At 46.5% G+C, this 20098-nt stretch overlaps 1 protein-coding gene across 3 annotated transcripts in view; it reads left to right on the plus strand.

Moving 5' to 3' along the window:
• The first annotated feature begins 12515 nt into the window (after positions 1 to 12515).
• The window catches only part of DOCK11 (dedicator of cytokinesis 11), a 189670-nt gene continuing 182087 nt past the window's right edge, over positions 12516 to 20098 (plus strand). The window contains exon 1 of one of the 3 annotated variants that reach the window (XR_005985654.1): positions 12516 to 12854. Coding sequence is in view for 2 of the 3 variants with exons in the window: in XM_041740921.1 (XP_041596855.1) it covers positions 12753 to 12854 (102 nt within the window). In the remaining variant the exon portion in view is untranslated. The remainder of the gene's footprint in view (positions 12855 to 20098) is intronic. The other 2 variants (XM_041740921.1, XM_041740922.1) reach the window with 2 other exon arrangements.

Raw genomic sequence — 20098 nt, forward strand, 5'->3', positions numbered from 1 at the left:
CCTAGGAAGACATGCTGGTGCTTGGGACCAGGGTAGTGACAACAGAGGTGGTGAGAAATGGTCTTAAATTTTGAAGGTAGAGCCCCCAGGATATGTCGATGCACTCACTGGATGTGGCCTGTAAGAGAGAGGAGTCTAGGCTGGCTCCAAGGTTTTGGGCCTGAACATCTGGAAAAATGGAGTTGCCATTAACTGAGATGTGTAAGCCTTCGAAATGTTTTTGGGAGAAGATGAGAGGCTTCATTTTGGACATATTAAGTTTGAAATGTCTATGCTAAATCTAGGTAGGGTGGTTGAGTAGACAATTGGCTGTACTGCAGCTCAGGGGAGAGATCTGAGCTGCAGAGGTAAATTTGGAAGTTTTTATTTTATTTTTTTTATTTTTTATTTTTTAAATTTATTTTATGATAGTCACAGAGAGAGAGAGAATGGCAGAGACATAGGCAGAGGGAGAAGCAGGCTCCATGCACCGGGAGCCCGACGTGGGATTCGATCCCGGGTCTCCAGGATCGCGCCCTGGGCCAAAGGCAGGCGCCAAACCGCTGCGCCACCCAGGGATCCCAAATTTGGAAGTTTTTAGCATATACATCTGCGCCATCAAGTACAGCAGCCACTGGCTACCTTGACTATTGAACCCTTGAAACATGACTGATCTGAATTGAGATGTGCTGTAAGTGTAAAACACACTGGATTTCAAAGACAATACAGAAAAAGGAAAGTGAAATATCTCATCAATAATTATTTTATGGGCACATGGCTCAGTCCGTTAAGCGTCTGCCTTCAGCTCAGGTCATGATCCCGGGGTCATGAGATGGAGCCCTGCGTGCGGCTTCCTGCTCAGCAGGGAGTCTGCTTCTCCCTAAACTTCTGTCCCTGCTCCTGTGCTCTCTCTCTCTCACTCTCTCAAATAAATAAATAAAATCTTTAAAAAATTATTTTATATTGATCACATGTTGACATTACATTTAGGATATACAAATATCTCTTGCTTTTCAAAAGGTCACATCATGCCACTTCACTTTTACTAAAGACCTACATTAGTACCTGCTTTTGCTAAACTGGAAGGAATCCAAGGAAGATTCTCACTTTTATAAAAAAAAAAAAAGCAAAAAGCAAAACTAGTGGTTTTTTTTGTAGCGGGCTGTTATAGGCAGTGCACCCCAAAGGGCTAGAGTGGCCCTGCCAGCCTCCTTCCCTGGGAACTACACTCAGCATCTCAGCGTCAAGCAGCCATGGCTTTAACCTGTATCTGTGAACATCTATGATTTATCTCTACTTATTTCTTGCACCCATTAGCAAGATGTGTCTTAAGGTATCAGAAAAGCCCAAGGCAGATTATTTTTAGGTCTGGGAACATTCAAACACTTTTCCATATAAATTAATGGTAATTGCTTCTTTGCTTTATATTATTTTGGCTTATGACAAGTTTCATGGGAATGTTCTTTTTTTTTTTTAATTTTTATTTACTTTTGATAGTCACAGAGAGAGACAGAGAGAGGCAGAGACATAGGCAGAGGGAGAAGCAGGCTCCATGCACTGGGAGCCCGACATGGGATTCGATCCCGGGTCTCCAGGATCGCGCCCTGGGCCAAAGGCAGGCGCCAAACTGCTGCGCCACCCAGGGATCCCTCATGGGAATGTTCTACTTTAACATACTGTGGGCAACCTGTGTTGGGTTAAGGAAAACATCAAAATTAATTTCGCCTATTTTTTAAATAATTTATTCATTTTAATTTATTTTTATTATTTATTTATTTGATAGAGCGCAATAGAGCACAAGCAGGGGGAGAAGCAGGCTCCCCCCTGAGCAAGGAGCCCAATGCGGGGCTCAATCCAGGACCCTGAGATCATGACCTGAGCCAAGGGCAGATGCTTAACTGACTGAACCACCCAGGCACCCCAAAAGACTTTAAGTAATCTCCACACAACAACGTCAGGCTCAAACTTACAACCCTGAGATCAAGAGTCACATGCTCTATCAACTGAGCCAACCAGGTGTCCCTTGGCTAATAGAAGACTTTATTTTTTATATTTTAAAAGACTTTTATTTATTTATTCATGAAAGACAGAGGGGGAGAGAGAGGCAGAGACATAGGCAGAGAGAAAAGCAGACTCCATGCAGGAAACCCGATGCGGGACTCGATCCTGGGACTCCAAGATCACGCCCTGAGCCAAAGGCAGATGCTCAACCGCTGAGCCACCCAGGCGTCCCAAGAAGATTTTAAGTGATATATGTGGCTCACATTACATTTCTGTTGGACAGCACTGGTACAGATGGTATAAGATGGATCATCAAGGGATAGAAGAGTAGCTAGAGAAGGGGTCCAAAGAGTGAGCCTTCAGGCATGCCAACACTGATACACACACACACACACACACACACACAAATAAATATATAAATAAATATATGTGTTTTCTTATATAAATACATATACATGTATATAAATATATATTGTATATCTATATACACATTCAACTTTATTGAGCTATAATTATTTTTTTAATTTTTATTTATTTATGATAGTCACACACAGAGAGAGAGAGGCAGAGATACAGGCAGAGGGAGAAGCAAGCCCCATGAACCGGGAGCCGGACGTGGGATTCGATACCGGGTCTCCAGGATCGCGCCCTGGGCCAAAGGCAGGCGCCAAACCGCTGCGCCACCCAGGGATCCCTTGAGCTATAATTATAAACAATAAAGCACACTTGTTATATATATATATGAATAAATATGCGTATACATGTAACCATCAACCCACTATATTTTCTTTTAATTCTAGCTTAATCTAAAGGAACCATTTTGAGCAGATTCATTGAAGAAAAGGGAAGAACACAAATACGATGTTTTACAATAGGTAGGTACTCTTTAATTCAGCTGTTTCAGAAATCATGACTATTTCACTCTAGGTAATTCAGCTTCTGAGTTTTGAGAAATCAAAGGCTCTCATTGTTTACAGTCACTTTTTTAAAAAGATTTTATTTATTTATTCACGAGACACAGAAGGAGAGAGAGAGAGAGGCAGAGACACAGGCAGAGGGAGAAGCAGGCTCCATGCAGGGAGCCCAACGTGGGACTCGATCCTGGGACCCCAAGATTACTATAACTCTGCCTTGGTGAGATTCAGACCTTATGAAGCCCCATAAGCCTCTGGTTTTGGTTTATTTTGTTTGTTTGCTCATAATTTTTCTCTCAACCCCGGTATCCCTGGGGAGTGAGAAGAATGAGTGGATACAGCACAAGGCCACTTGCAGACAGCTGAACAGACTGTCCCTACATATCTCCAAGGGGGGTGCCATTCATGTGATTTAGGATGTGATTGGTATTCTCTAGAATTGCTCGGTATGGCAGTCCTGGTGGTGCATGTATTTAATAAATATTTCTGAATGTCACGAAAACTGCAGTCACCAGGGAGGACCATATATTTCAGTATGATGTTTAGTTGATAAATGCTGCCTATGCATTAATTCCCTGGCTATCATGTTTTCATTCTCCTGGTGATCTTCCATGAACTTTCAGTAGTTTCTGGACACAGCAAGCCATTTTTAAAAGGCAGATTATCGCATAATCAGAACAACTATATGAATATGTTACCTTAAACATCATTCTTCCCAATGCTCTCTGGCTTCCTTATCAGCCTATTTATTTATTTATTTATTTAGCCATCGTGGTCACTCCAAACCAGCACACACAACTGGTTTATCAGGGTATGATTGATTTTAGACTTTCAGACTAAGGAAATTTCTGAAAACAGATAATATGTATTATATTGCTACAGTTTTACAAGCACAATTTCTCTACTTTTAAAAAAAGATCTTATTTATTTGAGAGAGAGAGAGAGTGTGTGTGTGTGTGTGTGTGTGTGTACAGGAGGAGGAACAGAGGCAGAGAGAGAATCCCAAGCTGACTCTGCCCTGAGCGTGGAGCCCCATGCGGGGCTCCATCTCACGACTCTGAGATCATGACCCGAGTTGAAATCAAGTCTGATGCTTAACCAACTGAGCCACCCAGGCACCCCTCAATTTCTCTATTTTTAATTATGGAAAATTTTATACACAATATGCAGAAAGGCAGAAAGAATAGTATAATGAATCCTCATGTACCCATCACCCAGCTTCAACAGATAGTGACTTTTTGCTAGTCTTGTTTCACCTGCCACTCCCCACCATCTCCTTCTCTTCCTCATCCTCCTTCTTTTTGATGTGCTATTTTTTATGTTAATTATATAACATACAATTAATCATTTTTTTAATTAAAAAAATTATTTGTGAGGGGAGCCTAGCTGGCTCAGTCAGTTGAACATGTGACTCTTTTTTTTAAAGATTTTATTTATTTATTCATGAGAGACACATAAAGAGAGAGAGAGGCAGAGACATAGGCAGAGGGAGAAGCAGGCTCCATACAGGGAGCCTGACGTGGGACTCAATCCCGGGTCTCCAGGATCGCGCCCTGGGCCGAAGGCAGGTGCTAAACCGCTGAGCCACCCAGGGATCGCCATGACTCTTGATCTCAGGGTCATTGAGTTCAAGCCCCATGTTGGGCATGGAGCCTATTTCAGAAAAAAAAATCAGTTGTGATAAAGGGCACATAATATAAAATTTATCCTCTTAACCATTTTTAAGTGTACCGTTCAGCAGTGTTAATTATATTCTCATTGTTGTGAAACAGATTTCTAGAACTTTTTCATCTAGCAAAATTGAAACTCCATACCCACTGAACAACTCTCCATTTCTTCCCCCTCACTTCTCAGCCCCTGACAACCACCTTTCTACTTTTTGTTCCCAAAATTTTGACTACTATAGATGTATGTCTCAAATGAGTAGAGTCATATAGCCATTGTTTTTTTGTGGCTGGCTTATTTCACTCCACATCATGTGTTGAGGTTCATCCATATCCATTATAGCAGGTGATAGGATTCCCTTCTTTTTTAAGGTTGAATAATACCTTTTTAAACTTTTTAAAAAGATGTTATTTATTTATTCATGAGAGACACACAGAGAGAGGCAGAGACACAGGCAGAGGGAGAAGCAGCCTCGCCGCAAGGAGCCTGATGTGGGACTCGATCCCAGGACCCCAGGATCCCGACCTGAACCAAAGGCAGATGCTCAACCCCTGAGCCGCCCAGGTGTCCCAAGTTTGAATAATATTCTACAGTTAAATGTCCAATTTGGTACATTCACCATCACCTCTCTCTAGTTGCAAAACTTTTTCATCACCCCAGAAGAACACCTCATACCCACTAAGGAATTCCAACCTATTTCCTTTTCTGCCAGTCCTGGCAACCCCTACTCTCTTCTGCCTCAAAAAGTTTTGCCTTTTCTGGGCATTTCATATAAAAGGAATCGTATAATAGTTCATCTTTTGTGTCTAGTTTCTTTTATTTAGCACAATTTTTTCAAGGCTTATCCAAGGTATAACATGTAGCAAGAATTTGTTCCTTTTTATGCCTGAAAATATTTCACTATGTGGCTATACCATATTTTTTTAGCTGTTCACCTACTGATGGACATTTGGGTTGTTTCCATCCTTTGGCTATTAGAAAAAATGCTGCTCCAAACATTCATGTACAAGTATCCATATGAGGCAATCCCTGGGTGGCTCAGCGGTTTAGCGCCTGCCTTCGGCCCAGGGCGTGATCCTGGAGACCCGAGATCGAGTCCCACATCGATCTCCCTGCATGGAGCCTGCTTCTCCCCCTGCCTGTGTCTCTGCCTCTTTTTCTCTCTGTGTCTCTCATGAATAAAGAAATAAAATCTTAAAAAAAAAAGTATCCATATGACATTTGCTTTTATTTCTCTTGGACATATACCTAGGATTGGAATTGCTTGAGCATATGGTAATTCTATCTGGTTGTTTTAAAAAATATTTGTTTATTTATTTGAGAAAGAAAGTGCAAGTGAGGGAGAGAGCACGAGCAGCAGGGAAGGAGGAAGGGGGTGAGGGAGAAGGAGAAGAAAGCTCTGCTGAACAGGGAGCTTGATGCAGGGCTCAATCCCAGGATCATGCCCTGAGCCAAAGGCAGATGCTTAACTGCTGAGCCACCTAGGTGTCCCTTTTCTAGGAGTCTTATTGCTTTAGCTCTTATAATTAGATCATCAATTTATTTTAAGTTAATTTTTATATGTGGAGTGAGGTAGGGGACCAATTTCATTCTTTTGCATATGGAAATCTGGTTGTCCAGAACCATTTAGTAAACAGACTATTTTTTCCCCCATTGAATGGTCTTGGCACTTTCTGTGATTTTTAAAAAGATTTTATTTCTTTATTTTTATTTTTATTTCTTTATTTACAGGAAAGAGAAAGAGAGAAGGGGTGGTGAGGAACAGAGGGAGAAGGAGAAGCAGACTTCCCACTGAACAGGGAGCCCAATGCAGGGCTTGATTCCAGGACCTGGAGATCATGACCTGAGCCGAAGGCAGACGCTTAACCATCTGAGCCTCCCAGGTACCCCCCGTTTTTTTTTTAAAGATTTATTTATTTATTTTAGGGAGAGAGTGAGAGCACACACTGGGGAGGGGCAGAGGAAGAGGGAGATAAAGAATCTCAAGCATACTCCTAGTGGAGCACAGAGCCCCATGCAGGGCTCAATCCTATAACCGTGAGATCAAGACCTGAGTGGAAATCAAGAGTCAGGCACCTGAAGGACTGAACCACTCAGGTGCCCCAAGTGTCCTACTCTTGATTTCCACTCAGGTCATGGGGCTCTGCACTGAGTGGGGAGTCTGCTTGAGATTCTCTCCCTCTCCCTCTCCTCACGTGTGTGTGTGTGTGTGTGTGTGTGTGTGTGTGTGTGTGTGTGTGTGTGTGTGCGCGCGCGCGCGCGTGCACGCCTGCACGCGCGCGCTCTCCCTCTCCCTCGCTCCCTCTCAAATAAATGTATTTTTCTAAGACTCTGGCTTCTACGTGCTGGTAGTCTGTCACTGTCTGGTGTGTTCACTTTGATGAAGCCAGCCGCGATGTTATGAATTGCCTAATGGAGAAGCCATGTGGTAAGGAACCAAGGTCCTCAGTCCAGCAACCTGTAAGGATCCAGATCCTGCCAACAACCACTGAGCAAGCCTGGCAGCAGATCGTGACCCACATGAACCTTGAGATGAGTGAGGTCTCAACTGAAGTCCTGATTATAGCCTTGTGAGAGATCCTAGATCCCCACCTTGATCACAACCTAGTGACAGACCCTCACCTGGACGCCCAGCTAAGCAATACTCAGACTCCTGATCCACAGAAACAGTGGGATACGATGTGTATGTCGCTTTAAGCTGCTCAATTTCAGGGTAATCTGTTGCATGGCAAGAGATAACCAAGACATTGGATCTTGTAGGCCATTCTAAGTACAGACTGATCAGAGGGGTTGATTAGAATCACCAACTGGTATGTTACAAATAGACTCTAGGGGGAGACTGGGAAAATGCAGAGGGGCCAGTTGAGACACTGTTAAAATAATGTAGGCAAGAGATGCTGGTAGCTGAGACTAGGGTGGTATTGGTAGAGGTGAGGACACGTGGTTGAATCTTGGATGTACTTTGAAGGCAGAGTCAACAGGATTTGCTATTGGGTTGGATTCAGGGTGTGTAAGAAATGTAAGAGATGACTCTAAGGTTTTCTGACCTAAACAACTTGTAAAGAACTATGATATACTGAGAAGAAATTATAGAAGGGGTAGATTTGTGGAGGAATAATAGGAGTTAGGCTTGGGGCATGCTCAACTTTAGATACCAATGAGACATCCAAGTTTGGATGATGAATTGGATATACAAGTCAGGTGGTTGAAGCCAGGAAAACAAATTTGGGAGTCTGCAGCATTTAAATGTTTAAATGTGAAAGTCCCTTCACCCTTTGCCCTTCACTCATACTTTCTACCTGTGAGGCCCCCACTGTTAGCTGATGTACAGGAACATAGTTACACACACACACAGATATTATTTTTTGTAAGATTTTATTTTTAAGTAATCTCTACACCCAACGTGGGGCTAGAACTTACAACCCTGAGATCAAGAGTTGCATGCTCTACTGACTGAGCCAGCCAGGCCCTCCTTTGTGTATATTTTTTTTTCACAAATAGAATTATTCTGTAACTTTTTAAAGTACTCTCTACACCCAATATGCGGCTCAAACTCAAGGCCCAGAGATCAAGAATCATATGCTCTATCAACTGAGCCAGCCAGGTGCCTCCTCTGCAACTTGCATTTTATAAATATTTTTGGAGCTTTTTCCATGTAAGGACATACATATATACCTCATTCTTTAAATAACTGTAGAAAATTCCTTAGTATGAATGAATTATGTATGCCTATTCATTCACTCAACAAATATTTTTTGAGCACCTACTACATGCCAGGCACTGGTCTGGGGATTGAGGATAAAGCAGTCCCTTACGGATGGATATTTCAGTTGTTTCTAATAGTTTGCTATTACAAACACTGATACAATGAGCATCTTTATGGATGCATCTCAGTTCACCTGTGAGTTTTTGGCATGAATTCATAGGTGTGGAATTTTTAGGTTAAAGGGCTCAAAGGCATTTCTAGTACTTGAATTTTGGGTTCAATTAGGATAGATAAATTTGTTTTATATTGTTGTACGATTTTATTTATTTTAGAGAGAGACTGAGCGATCTGGGGGGAGGGGCAGAAGGAAAGAATTAAGCAGACTCCCTGCTGAGCATGGAGCCCAACTGGGGTGGGGTGAGGGGGCTCCATCTCACTACCCTGAGATCATGACCTGAGCCAAAATCAAGAGTCAGACGTTTAGCTGACTGAGCCACCGAGGTGCCCCGAAATTGAAGATATTTAATAAGTTTGGAAAAGAGATCACCCAGTATAGTGCCCTATTGGAAGCTTTAGGATTGCCTCTACAATTTCCCCTTACTATGTGAGTAGTCATGTCCAAATCCTCCTCATCCTCAAGGTCCAGATCAAACACCTCCTCCTTCAAGGAGCCTTCCATAGATCCTAATTGGATGTGATCTCACCTGCCTCTTTACCTCAAGCATGGTCTTTACCACATACTACATTGTATCATAAGTACATTCTTGCTGGGATGAGCACTGGGTGGCATAGGTGAGGGATGAATCGTCAAATTCTACTCCTGAAACCAATCCTACACTATATGTTAATTAACTTGAGTTAAAAAACAAACAAACAAACAGCATTAGCCAGGACCATCTTGTACGCAACCCACTGCTTTCATATATTTCCCTCAGGAGAAGCTCTTGAGCTACAGAGCAAAATGTTCAAGTCCAGTGACAAAAAAACAGCAAAATAATGTGCTAAAAACCAAAACAAAACAACTTTTACTAGACTTTTTAAATTTAACTTGAATTCCTCCCTCGCCCTCCCTCAGTGCATAGCTCAGTGCTCAACTCATGTTACGTAACTCAACAGAAGCTCTGAAGCCACCCGGTGAAATCTCCGGCCTCAGGAATGGGTGTGGAGCCCGCGAGAGGACCAGATGGTGTTTGTGCACCATCGGTGTGACAAATGCTCCTGACGGCTCCACAAGGTCCTGGAGAAGCTGCCTACTTGTCATGCTGCATCTCCTAGCACTTCTCTTCCTTCAATGCTCCAGCCACGCTGGCCTTTTTTTCTGCCTTTGAATGCAGTCAGCTCCCTTCTCCGGGCCTTGTACCTGTAGTCTCTTCTGCCTGGAGGGCTCTACTTGCTGATCTCTGGTGGCTGCTTCTTTTCCATCAGCACTCACCTCTGTTTTCATTTCCCCAAAGAGGCCTTCCTTGACCATCTATTCTAAATGAGCTCCCCCAACTCCCTTCCTCTTTAGCAGGTCATCTTAACCCTCGCGTACTATTCATCTCTTTCTGAAGTTCACGCGTCCATTTGCTTGCCCTAGAACAGAAGTGGCAGCAGAAGAGGGACATGGCTTATCTTTTTCAATTCTGTGCACTTTCAGTGGTTACAGCATGTAGTATTGTGGCTGAAAAGTAACAGAATTTCAACTAAAAGTTGCAACTTTTTTGAGTTTTATCACCTACAAAGGAAATCAGGAGGTGGGCAGCATTAGGAAGGGTTAAATGGTCAGTGCCATCCAGATTGTGGATTGGCTTCTCTGCTGTCATTTTAGCCTTTCCTCTGGCCTTCCCTCAAGGTTGTAAAAAGCCTGTCAAGAGCAGATGCATTTCAAGAAAACATCCCTCAGGAAGAAAAGGGGACAGAGGTCTCCTGGCCCATCCCTTTTTATCAAGGGGGAAATACTTTCTCAGGAGCTTTCGTCTCACACCGCTGCTTGCTTGCTTGTTTGTTTGTTTGTTTATTTACTTATTTATTTATTTATTTATAATATTTTATTTATTCATGAGAGACAGAGAGAGAGAGAGAGAGAGGCATAGACACAGGCAGAGGGAGAAGCAGGCTTCATGCAGGGAACGCGATGTGGGACTGCATCCTGGTACTCCAGGATCAAGCCCTGAGTTGAAGGCCACCCAGGTGTCCATATAGGAATGGTCTTGACTCCCATTCAGTTTCTGCCAAAGGAATATAAAAGAGCACTGTGAGGGGATCCCTGGGTGGCTCAGCAGTTTGGTGCCTGCCTTCCAGCTGGGGTGTGATCCTGGAGTACCAGGATGGAGTCCCACATCGCGTTCCCTGCATGGAGCCTGCTTCTCCCTCTGCCTGTGTCTCTGCCTCTCTCTGTGTGTCTCTCATGAATAAATAAACAAAATCTTTAAAAAAAGACCATTCCTGTAGTAAAAGAAAGTGAGATGAATGAGATTTTTTTTAACCAATCATGATTCATCGGGAGCTGGGCCTGTCTTCTCCCAGCCCTGTGACTAGGCCCTACACCCAAAGCAAAACTGGGCTCTCAGCAAAGAGAAAGTTATGGCTGTAGGGCGTGACGTCCCGCTGATCTACCTGCATTCAAGAGTGAGCACATTTTATAAACATCCACTGTGGAAAGCTCAGATTGCTGATACAAAGCCTCTAGCTTTTTTAAAATAAAGATTGTATTTATTTATTCATGAGAGACACACAGAGAGAGAGAGAGAGAGAGAGAGGCAGAGACATAGGCAGAGGGAGAAACAGGCTCCTCGCAGGAAACCCGATGCAGGACTCGATCCCAGGACCCCGGGGATCACACCCTGAGCTCAAGGCATCCCCTCGACCACTGAGCCACCAGATGTCCCCAAAGCCTCTACCTTTCTAGGACTTCCAGGTACTAAGCCCCATTGGACCCTCAGTCTGTGCTTTATTGGGACCAATGAGATGGCTGCTGGAATAGATTTGGTGCTAAAAGACTGGGCCTATTCCGGGTTCCTGGAAACCATCATCCATGTCCTTGTTTTCATAACAGTCCTTTATGTAGGTGTCACTGCTTGGTCTCTGAAGTTGGGAAAAGTGGGGGGCAAGTGCCTCAAGGCAGTGGTAGGAACCTTCTTGGAGCATCTGCCATGGTACCCCAGAAACTGTTGGTCATTTTCAAACTCTCAACACATGAAGTAACCAGACAGAAAATTGCCAAGGTCAGTGGGGCTTCTCACTTTACAGCTGGGGAGCTTTTTCAGGGTCCCTAGTATTCCAAGATTCCCATCCTTATTTGTCTTAAGCATGTTTGTTTTACATCTAGTTAGATGTTCTTTTATTCTTGGAAAAGAATTTCTCGTTAGGTGAAGAGGATAAGGAAAGGAGTAGGAGATGGAGAGGTGACAGCTGGGCACACGTGGAGGCTTCTAGAGGACGGGTCGGCCCCCAGACTCCAGGCGATGTCCTTCCCAATACCAACCCCACCCCACCCCAGCGCACGGCCAGTGCAGAACTAGACAACCTGCCACAGGCTCAGGCCCCGCCACCCGGCTCTCCCCCGCCCTCGTGGGGGTGGGGTGGAGGGGGTGCAGCCGCAGCGAGTTTCCACTCCCCGAAGCCGGCTCCTTCCTCCCTCCCCAGGTCGCCCACCCCAGGGCGCAGGACCCCTCCGAGTCAGAAAGCGGTGCGGGGGGGGGGGGGGCGGGGGCGGGGAGGACCCAGCGAAGCGGCTCCGGCCAGAAACGCTCTCTCCCCCGCCCCCGACGGCCGCGCGACCCCTCCCGGCGGAGCACACAATAGGCGGCCGCTGCACGTTCCTTCCCAGCCCCTCGCCGCCTCTGCCCCGCGGGCTTGCGGGGGGGGCGCACGCGAGAGTCCCCTGCGCTCCCGCAGGCGCCGCAGCCTCCGGGGCGGGAAAGGAGCACTGGGGTAGAACACGCCCCACACTTGGAGAGATTTCGCTACACCACCCCAGACACACACACACACACACACACACACACATACATGCGCGCGCGCGCGGGCGCGCGCGACAAATGAAGCCGCCCGATCTCCCCGATCTCCCCGAAGCAGCCTGATCTCCCCTCCCGGATGCGGCTGCACCAGCAACATCAGCTGCGGGCGGAGCCCAAGCGGTTGCCACTTCCCCCCTCTTCCCTCGTGACCCTCGCCCCCCCCCCGTCCGCTCGCCCTCCCCCCGCACACACCCTTGCTCGCCGGACACACCCTCCTCCTGGGGCCCGAAGGAGCCGAGCTCGGGCTCTCCAGGGGAGGGAGCGGCCCCGCGGCGGGGCAGGACGGGGAGCGCGCGGGCGAGCCGAGGAGGGAAGGAGGGGGCGAGGGAGGAGCCGCGGCCCGGAGGGAGGAGCCGCGGGAGCCGCGCCGCCGCCGAGCTGCGATGTGGCCGGTCGGCCGGCGGGTAAACAGAGGGAGCAGCCGCGGCCGTGGCCGCCCCGGCCCGGGCCAGTGAGTGAGCCCGCCGCGACCTGCCCGCCGCTGCCATGGCCGAAGTGCGCAAATTCACCAAGCGGCTCAGCAAGCCCGGCACGGCGGCTGAGCTCCGGCAGAGCGTGTCGGAGGCCGTGCGGGGCTCCGTGGTGCTGGTGAGTGGCGGGGCGCCGGGCGCCCCGGGGGACGCGCTCCGGGCAAGAGCGGCGGGGCTGGCTTTCCGCGCGCGGGGACGGGGACGGGGACTGGAACGGCGCCGGCGGCGGCCCCCGCTGCGCGCCGCGCTCTCTTTCTCCGCTTCAGTAAGTTTGCGCACCAGCCGCCGCCGGCCGGGGTCCTAGTCCCCGCGCCCGCTGACAGCGCGGCGGAGGCGTGCGCCCGGCGGGACGCCGAGCTGCCCTCGGGGGCTCGGAACCGGGGCCGGGCCGGCGCTGTGAGCCGGGGAGCGGACCTCGCTGCGCTGGAGCCGGCACAAAGAGCCGGGGACCGGGGCGCGACGAGATCCCCGTTCCCTTCTGCGGGCACCTGAGGCAGCCGCGGCGGAAGGATGCGATGAGCGTTTTGCGCACACACACACACACACACACACACATGCACGCGCGCGCGCACACACACACACATACACACGTTGTGTACACAAAAAAGAACCCCACCCAAAAAGCCCCGGGCTCCCAAGCTCGGGCGGGCGGTGAGAACAGAGGAAGCAGAGCGACTTCCTCCCGCTACTGGGGAGAGGGTGGTGATGGGTGTCGAAGGGGTGCTGGGCTGCTGCGGCGGAGGCAGGGAATTGCAAACAACGGGGTTCCGGGGCGAGTGCGCGCGGTGTCGCCCGCCACGGGGCGAGGGTGTCCCCCGGGACCTAGGAGCGCTCCGGAGGCCAGGAAACGGGGCCGTGTTTGGGGGACGATGGCGTGTGCCGGTCCGGGGATGGAGGCCCTGGGGGTCAGAGCCCCTGCGCTCACGGCCGCGGGGGGGGGGGGCTGGGGGCTGGGGACTTGAGAGCGTGTTGACTCCTGGGGGGAGTCCCCCAGGAGCCCTCCATCGCACCCTCAGCCTCGTCCGGATTGTCTGGCGCTGGAGGAAAGCGGACGGTGCTAACGGGCTCTCGGCCCCTTGTGTTTTCGAGACACTCTGGTAGCCAATTTCCTGGGCTAGAGAGCAAACCCTAAATAAGCCATCAGACTGGTTAATTAGTGTTTGTTTTGTTACTTTGGGATTTTGTTGTTCGTTCCTGTGTCTCCTTTCCCTCTACCTTAGAGTGTCTCGTCTGCTGTGTTTAAATTTCGCTAAGTGTGGGCTCTTTTTGTTAAAACAACTTATCATTGGAAGGGAACTTCACAGCTTTTCCTTGTAATTTTTCTGTTGATCTTGTAGAATCTGCGATAAAGCCAACATTAAAGGGAGGCCAGGGGCTTGATCCCTACAGTGGAGAAAGTTGACATTAGTGGGAGTTCTGGAGGAGGATCAAAGGTAAAATATGTACCTTTGAGATAAAGATCTGATCCCTAATAGCTACAACTGTGCAAAGCCAAGTGACTTTAAAGAAATCTCTCTGTCGTGGCTGGACCCTTGAAAGTTTAATCCTGCTGTTTAGCAGATCTAAAACCAGACCTTTAATGTTGTTTTAATGGACTTGGCTTATTGTACGTCTCACTGATTTTAGAAAGAGGTCCTGTTAGGGTCAGATTGGAACCTCGACTGTCATCACGGCCAGCTTAGAGAGGAAGGCAAGCTGTGTGCGGGGCATTTATACCCGGGGCTCTCATCTTGGGTGATTGCTAACAAGTGATTCAATCTGCCTAGCCCAGGGAATGCTTTCCTAAATTCAAGAAAGAAGAAAACCTTGATTGAGCAGGGGTAGCTGGCCCTCTACTGCATGGTGCGAAGGGAGCCAGTGATGTGGACAGATGGTCTCAAGAGAAGAAATGGGCCTCAGCAAACCTCCCCTGGGATTTGACCAGCATTCGACCTGCCACCCTCAGCAGCAAAAACGTTAACATTAGCATTCTTGCCCAGGCTTTTAGTTTTTTGTTTTAATTCAATTTTTTAAAGATTTATTTCGGAGAGAGAGAGAGAAGCAGGGAGGGGCAGAGGAAGAGAATCTCCAGCAGACTCCTTACTGAGCTCCACTCCATGGGGGGACTTGATCCCATGACCCTGAAATCAGGACCTGAGCAGAAATCATGAGTCGGGTGCCTAGCGAACTGAGCCACCCAGGTGCCCCAGGCTTTTTTTTTTAAACAACATTTTATTTATTCATGAGAGACACAGAGAGAGGCAGAGGCATAGGCAAAGAGAGAGGGAGAAGCAGGGTCCCCATGGGGTGCCAGATATGGGACTCAATCCCAGGACCCTGGGATCATGGCCTGACCCAAAGGCAGCTGCATAACCACTGAGCCACCCAGGTGCTCCAGCTTTTAGGTTTTTAAAAGAATTTTGTGTAGCACAGGTGCAGCTGCTCCTTCCTTACCATTGGCTCTGTGGCAAAGCAGGAGAAACTTAGCGGGAGCAGATTTTTCTGGGAGCTGCTGCCAACCTGGTTTACTTGGGACCGAGTGCATGGATATTTACCAGGCGAGGCACAGAAATGATATTTATTTACTACTCTGGTATGTGATCCACATTGAGATTTTGGGAACTTGGCGGCGGGGCAGGGAGGCGGGAGGAGGACAGATTCTAGGAATCCAAACCAGTGAATATCTATTGAGCCTCTACTAGGTTCAGGACACAGTAGGGGATCCCTGGGTGGCTCAGCGGTTTAGCACCGCCTTCAGCTCGGGGCGTGATCCTGGAGTCCCGGGATTGAGTCCCACTTCGGGGTCCCTGCATGGAGCACCCCCCCGCCCATGAATAAATAAAAATTTAAAAATAAGACACAGTGTTAGGTGCTTAGTTATATGTGAATGTGGCTGCCATTTTCTTAATTTGTTTTTATTGGTTGCAGCCCGAGTTGGGTCTTTGTTGATAGGACACCTAGATGATGGACCCAGATGGATTGTAGATTATTCATAACACCTTGGTGAATGCTATTTCTAAGCAGCTCCGTCAATTAAGAAATCAGGAAAGAGCCTTAAGTGGAGTGGATTCTCCTCTCTTGGCTCCTGCTTTTCTGACACAAAGAGCCAGTAACCAAAGTTAGCAAAGCCATGGGCGGCTGGAGTGCAAGTGGACCGTGTTGCAGCTGCCACCATAACTTCTGATTCTTTTCTGGTTTAAGCCCCAAAGTGTTTATTAGGGACAGCTGAAGTAGGATTTACACTTGCTGCTATAAACCCACGACACTTGCATCAGGCCTTCAGTATGGAGCCACACACAGAAATCCCTCAGAGGTACTGCGGGTTTGGTTCCAGACCACCACAGGACAGTGAACCTCACAATAAAGCGAGTCAAATGCAATTTTTGGTTTCCTGGTGCAGAGGAAAGTTATGTTTACACCATACTGTAGTCTGTTAAGTGTGCAACAGCATTGCGTCTAAAAAACCTTGTAGATGCCTTAATTAAAAAATACTAAAGCACTTTAAAAAAAAAAGGTGAACCATCAACTGGGCTTTCAGTGAGATGTAGTTACTGATTACAGATCATCATAGCAAATACAACGATAATAAAAAGGTTTGAAATATTGCAGGGAGTAACCAGAATGACACAGATCCAAAATGAGCCCACGTTTTGGGGAAAGATGGTGCCAGTAGACCTGCTCGATGCAGTTGGCAACAAACCTTCAATTTGTAAACCACACTGTCATCAGCAAAGCATGATAAAGTGAAGCACGATAAAAGGAATTATGCCTGTATTTGGAAGATTTCACTAGGGAGCCATTCCCAGGGCAGGTCACGCTTTCCTCTGGTGTATTTCTTGCCAGAACTTGGAAAACCCTCCGGACTGAACACATATACAGCAAATATACAGTGTTTCCTGTTTAGATGGGGTTTTGTTTTTGTTTTGTTTTCTTGGATTATTATTTTTTTTACAATTATACCCTTGTTGGCGTGTTGCTAACATCGTTCAGTTTTGCTCACCGTTTGAAAAAGTCTGAGGGCCTGGGCTGTATAAAGCATGTAGTCACGTATTCATACTTTTATTCAGTTATTAGTACTTCCACGACTCCATTCACTAAATAATGAAGCAGCGGGGGAAAGAGATTGTCTGGTTGTTGCATTTTCCTTTAAGTTTGGTATTTATATGAAGGTCAGTTTTAGCCGAGGGAAAGACATAATTACAGAATTAACCATTGGCAGAGATTTCCCAGGAGGGGCTTGGGGAGGAATATTATAACCCGAGAGTGTGTGTGATTAAGAGAGAAGTGTTTACATATACACACATTTAAAATGCCGAGTTTTAAAGGTGTTTTTGTTACAGTTCAGGCTCTAGCTATTGGTGCCTGGGTTGGGGGGTGGGTGGCGGTGGAAAGGCATTTGGTAAACCTGTCGAGTTCTGGCTGCCCTTCAGAGGAGGCATTGTGTCAGCCTGGGAAAGTCGCCTGGTAGGTGTTTAAATACTGTTTGCCTGCTGCTACCCAACTCACCCTCAATTCCTTGTATGCAGAAGGATCTGGAAAGAGTTGCTAGCTGTTACTGGGCTTTAGCCCCTTGAGACAGGATATTTCCCTGCCTGGCACCGGCTGGATGTCATCTAAGGACTCTGGTAGAGAGAAACTCTCCAAAAGCTGAGAATGGCTGAAGAGTGGCCACAGCTGTTAAGTCCCCCTGCCTCACCGCACACAACTATCTACCTTTGCTTGGAATGTGTGTTAGGTTCTCATTTAGGGAAGGCCTGAAAACAAACCCACAGTCCTGCTCCCTCTTCCCAGGGGAATTTGTGCAAAGTACCTAATATAGGACCAAACAACCTAAGGCAGCGGAGCAAAGCTGGTTGCAATGGGCTTCTTGATCAAGCGTTTCCAGTTCTCAAACCTAGCTAGGTTCTGGATGAACTGAACTGCAGGACTGTTACCTGGAGGGTTGGTGCCTCAACCAGACATAGACTCCCTGCTCCTGTGGGCTTCCCAGATTAGGGGGCCCCCAGGTCAAGCCAGTTCTATAGGATCTGTCCAAAAGCCCAGTGCAGAGTTTGCCTTGAACCCTCTTTGAAGAACCAAACAGCAGAATTTGTTTTCTAAGACAAATATGGGAAACAAATCTCTAGATTGACTCTTTTCCTATTCTAAACATCGTTAGACCTTCCTTTTTTTTAAAAAAAAAAAATTATTGCATTGTTACGTAGTAAATTTATGTTTGTTGTAGAAAAGTTAGAAAACCAGACAAGAATAATCATCTCATTATTCAGAGGGGCTGTTAAAATTCTAATGTATATATGTCAAAACTCTTTCATCTCTATGTGTGTATATATCTACGAAAACATAGGGGAAACTATCACACAAACTTGAAAATAATTTTTTTGCTTATTACTATCTTATGAACATTTGTTTCTTCACTTTAGTCAATATAAATCTACATGTTTAATGACTGCCAAAAATTCCACTAGGAGTGTACAGTAGGTAATCATACTTTATTGTGTGATATTTTGATAGTTTCTAATTTTGTGGTGTTATAAACGTGAGTTGTACAGTACAGCGGCTGCTAGACACCTGTGGCCATTTACATTTACATAGAAATGAACTTAACAGGGCAGCCCGGGTGGCTCAGCAGTTTAGTGCTGCCTTCAGCCCAGGGTGTGGTCCTGGAGACCCTGGATCGAGTCCTACATCAGGCTCCCTGCATAGAATGGAGCCTGCTTCTCCCTCTGCCTGTGTCTGTGCAACCCCTCCCCACCGTATCTCTCATGAATAAATACATTAAATCCTTAAAAAAAAAGAAATGAACTTAACAGATTGGCTTTGTGGCTTCCATATAGGACAGTGCAGACCTAAAACATTTCTGTCACTGCAGAAAATTCTTTCGGGGCACCTGGGTGGCTCAAGTGGTTGAACATCAGCCTTTGGCTCAGGTCATGGTCTCTGGGTCCTGGGATCAAGTCCCACATCAGGTTCCCTTCTCCCTCTGCCTGTGTCTCTGCCTCTCATTGTGTGTCTCTCATGAATAAATAAATAAAATCTTTTAAAAAACATATTTGGAATGGCATTGGTACAAACCTTAATTGGTGAATGTCTTTGAGCAGGCATTTTTCAAACTTGCCCCTTTAGGAGAAATTTCCAGCAATGGGATTGCTTGCTCCAACATTAGACATATTTTTAGTATTAAAAAACCCTCTGGAGAACAAACTGGTGGTTACCAGAGGGGAGGTGGATGGGGGGGCTTGGTGAAATCAGTGAATAAAGGGATCAAGAGTACAGGTATTGTGAAGAGCAGTGAGTAATGTATAGAATTGTTGAATCACTGTATTGTACATCTGAAACTAATATGCTGTATGTTAATTATACTGGAATTTAAAAACAAATGCATTAATTAAAAGGGAAAAAAAGTCCCCTGGAACATACTGTTGAATTGCTTTGCAGAAAGTTGTTGGCATTTACTATTTTATCAGAATATGCACATGTTCATTTCCCCTCTCCCATGCCAACACCGGTTATTAATATTTTTTAATCTTTGCAATCTGATAGGAGGTAAATGGTATAGCACTGTTCTAATTTGCATTTCTTTGGTTGCTCTTGAAGAGTTTTTCATAAGTTGATTAGCCACTTGTATTTCTTCTTTTGAGGATTTGAGTGAACCTTCTTACAGACTTATTTCCTTGTTTGTAATTCTTGCAATAACGGTCTTAACCCCAAGATTCTGTTTCGATAAGTCTGGGGTGGGGCCAGGCATCCGTATTTTTAAAAACTACCCAAGGTGATTCTGATGTGCACAGAAAAACTGATCTAGACCACTGGCCCACTCAAGGCAGGAATGTCCCCTACATATACCCCTGATAAATGATGATTTTAGCTTCTCCTTAAACACTACTTGCCCGTTAAGAGGAGTGTGTTAGAAAATGTTCTTGAGCTGAAATCTGCTCTGTAAATCCTGCCACTGCAGGCCTAGCTCTGCTGTTTGGAACCACACAGAATATGTTTGCTTCCTCTTTCACATGACAACCCTTCAAATATTTGGAGACATCCACCATGTCATTTTTTTTTTAGGGGGAGGAGGGGCAGAGGGACAGGAAGAGAGAGCAACTCAAGCAGGTTTCACGCCCAGCACAAGCCTGACACGGCTCGATCCCAGGACCCCCTGAGATCATGACCTGAGCTGAAATCAAGAGTCAGCTGTTTAACTGACTGAGCCACCCAGGCGCCCCTATGCCATGTCATTTTTCACAAAAGCCAGAGACTTCATTACTTTCCTCTATTTCTCACATGACTTGATTTCAAAATTCTTCACCATCATGGTTATCCTGTTTGGACCCTTTTCCAGAATTTCAGCATCCTACTTCAAATGGGGGAGGCAAGAGCCCAGTCTCAAGA

The sequence above is a fragment of the Vulpes lagopus genome, chromosome X, assembly GCF_018345385.1.
Source record: "Vulpes lagopus strain Blue_001 chromosome X, ASM1834538v1, whole genome shotgun sequence".
In the NCBI taxonomy this organism is placed as follows: domain Eukaryota; kingdom Metazoa; phylum Chordata; class Mammalia; order Carnivora; family Canidae; genus Vulpes; species Vulpes lagopus.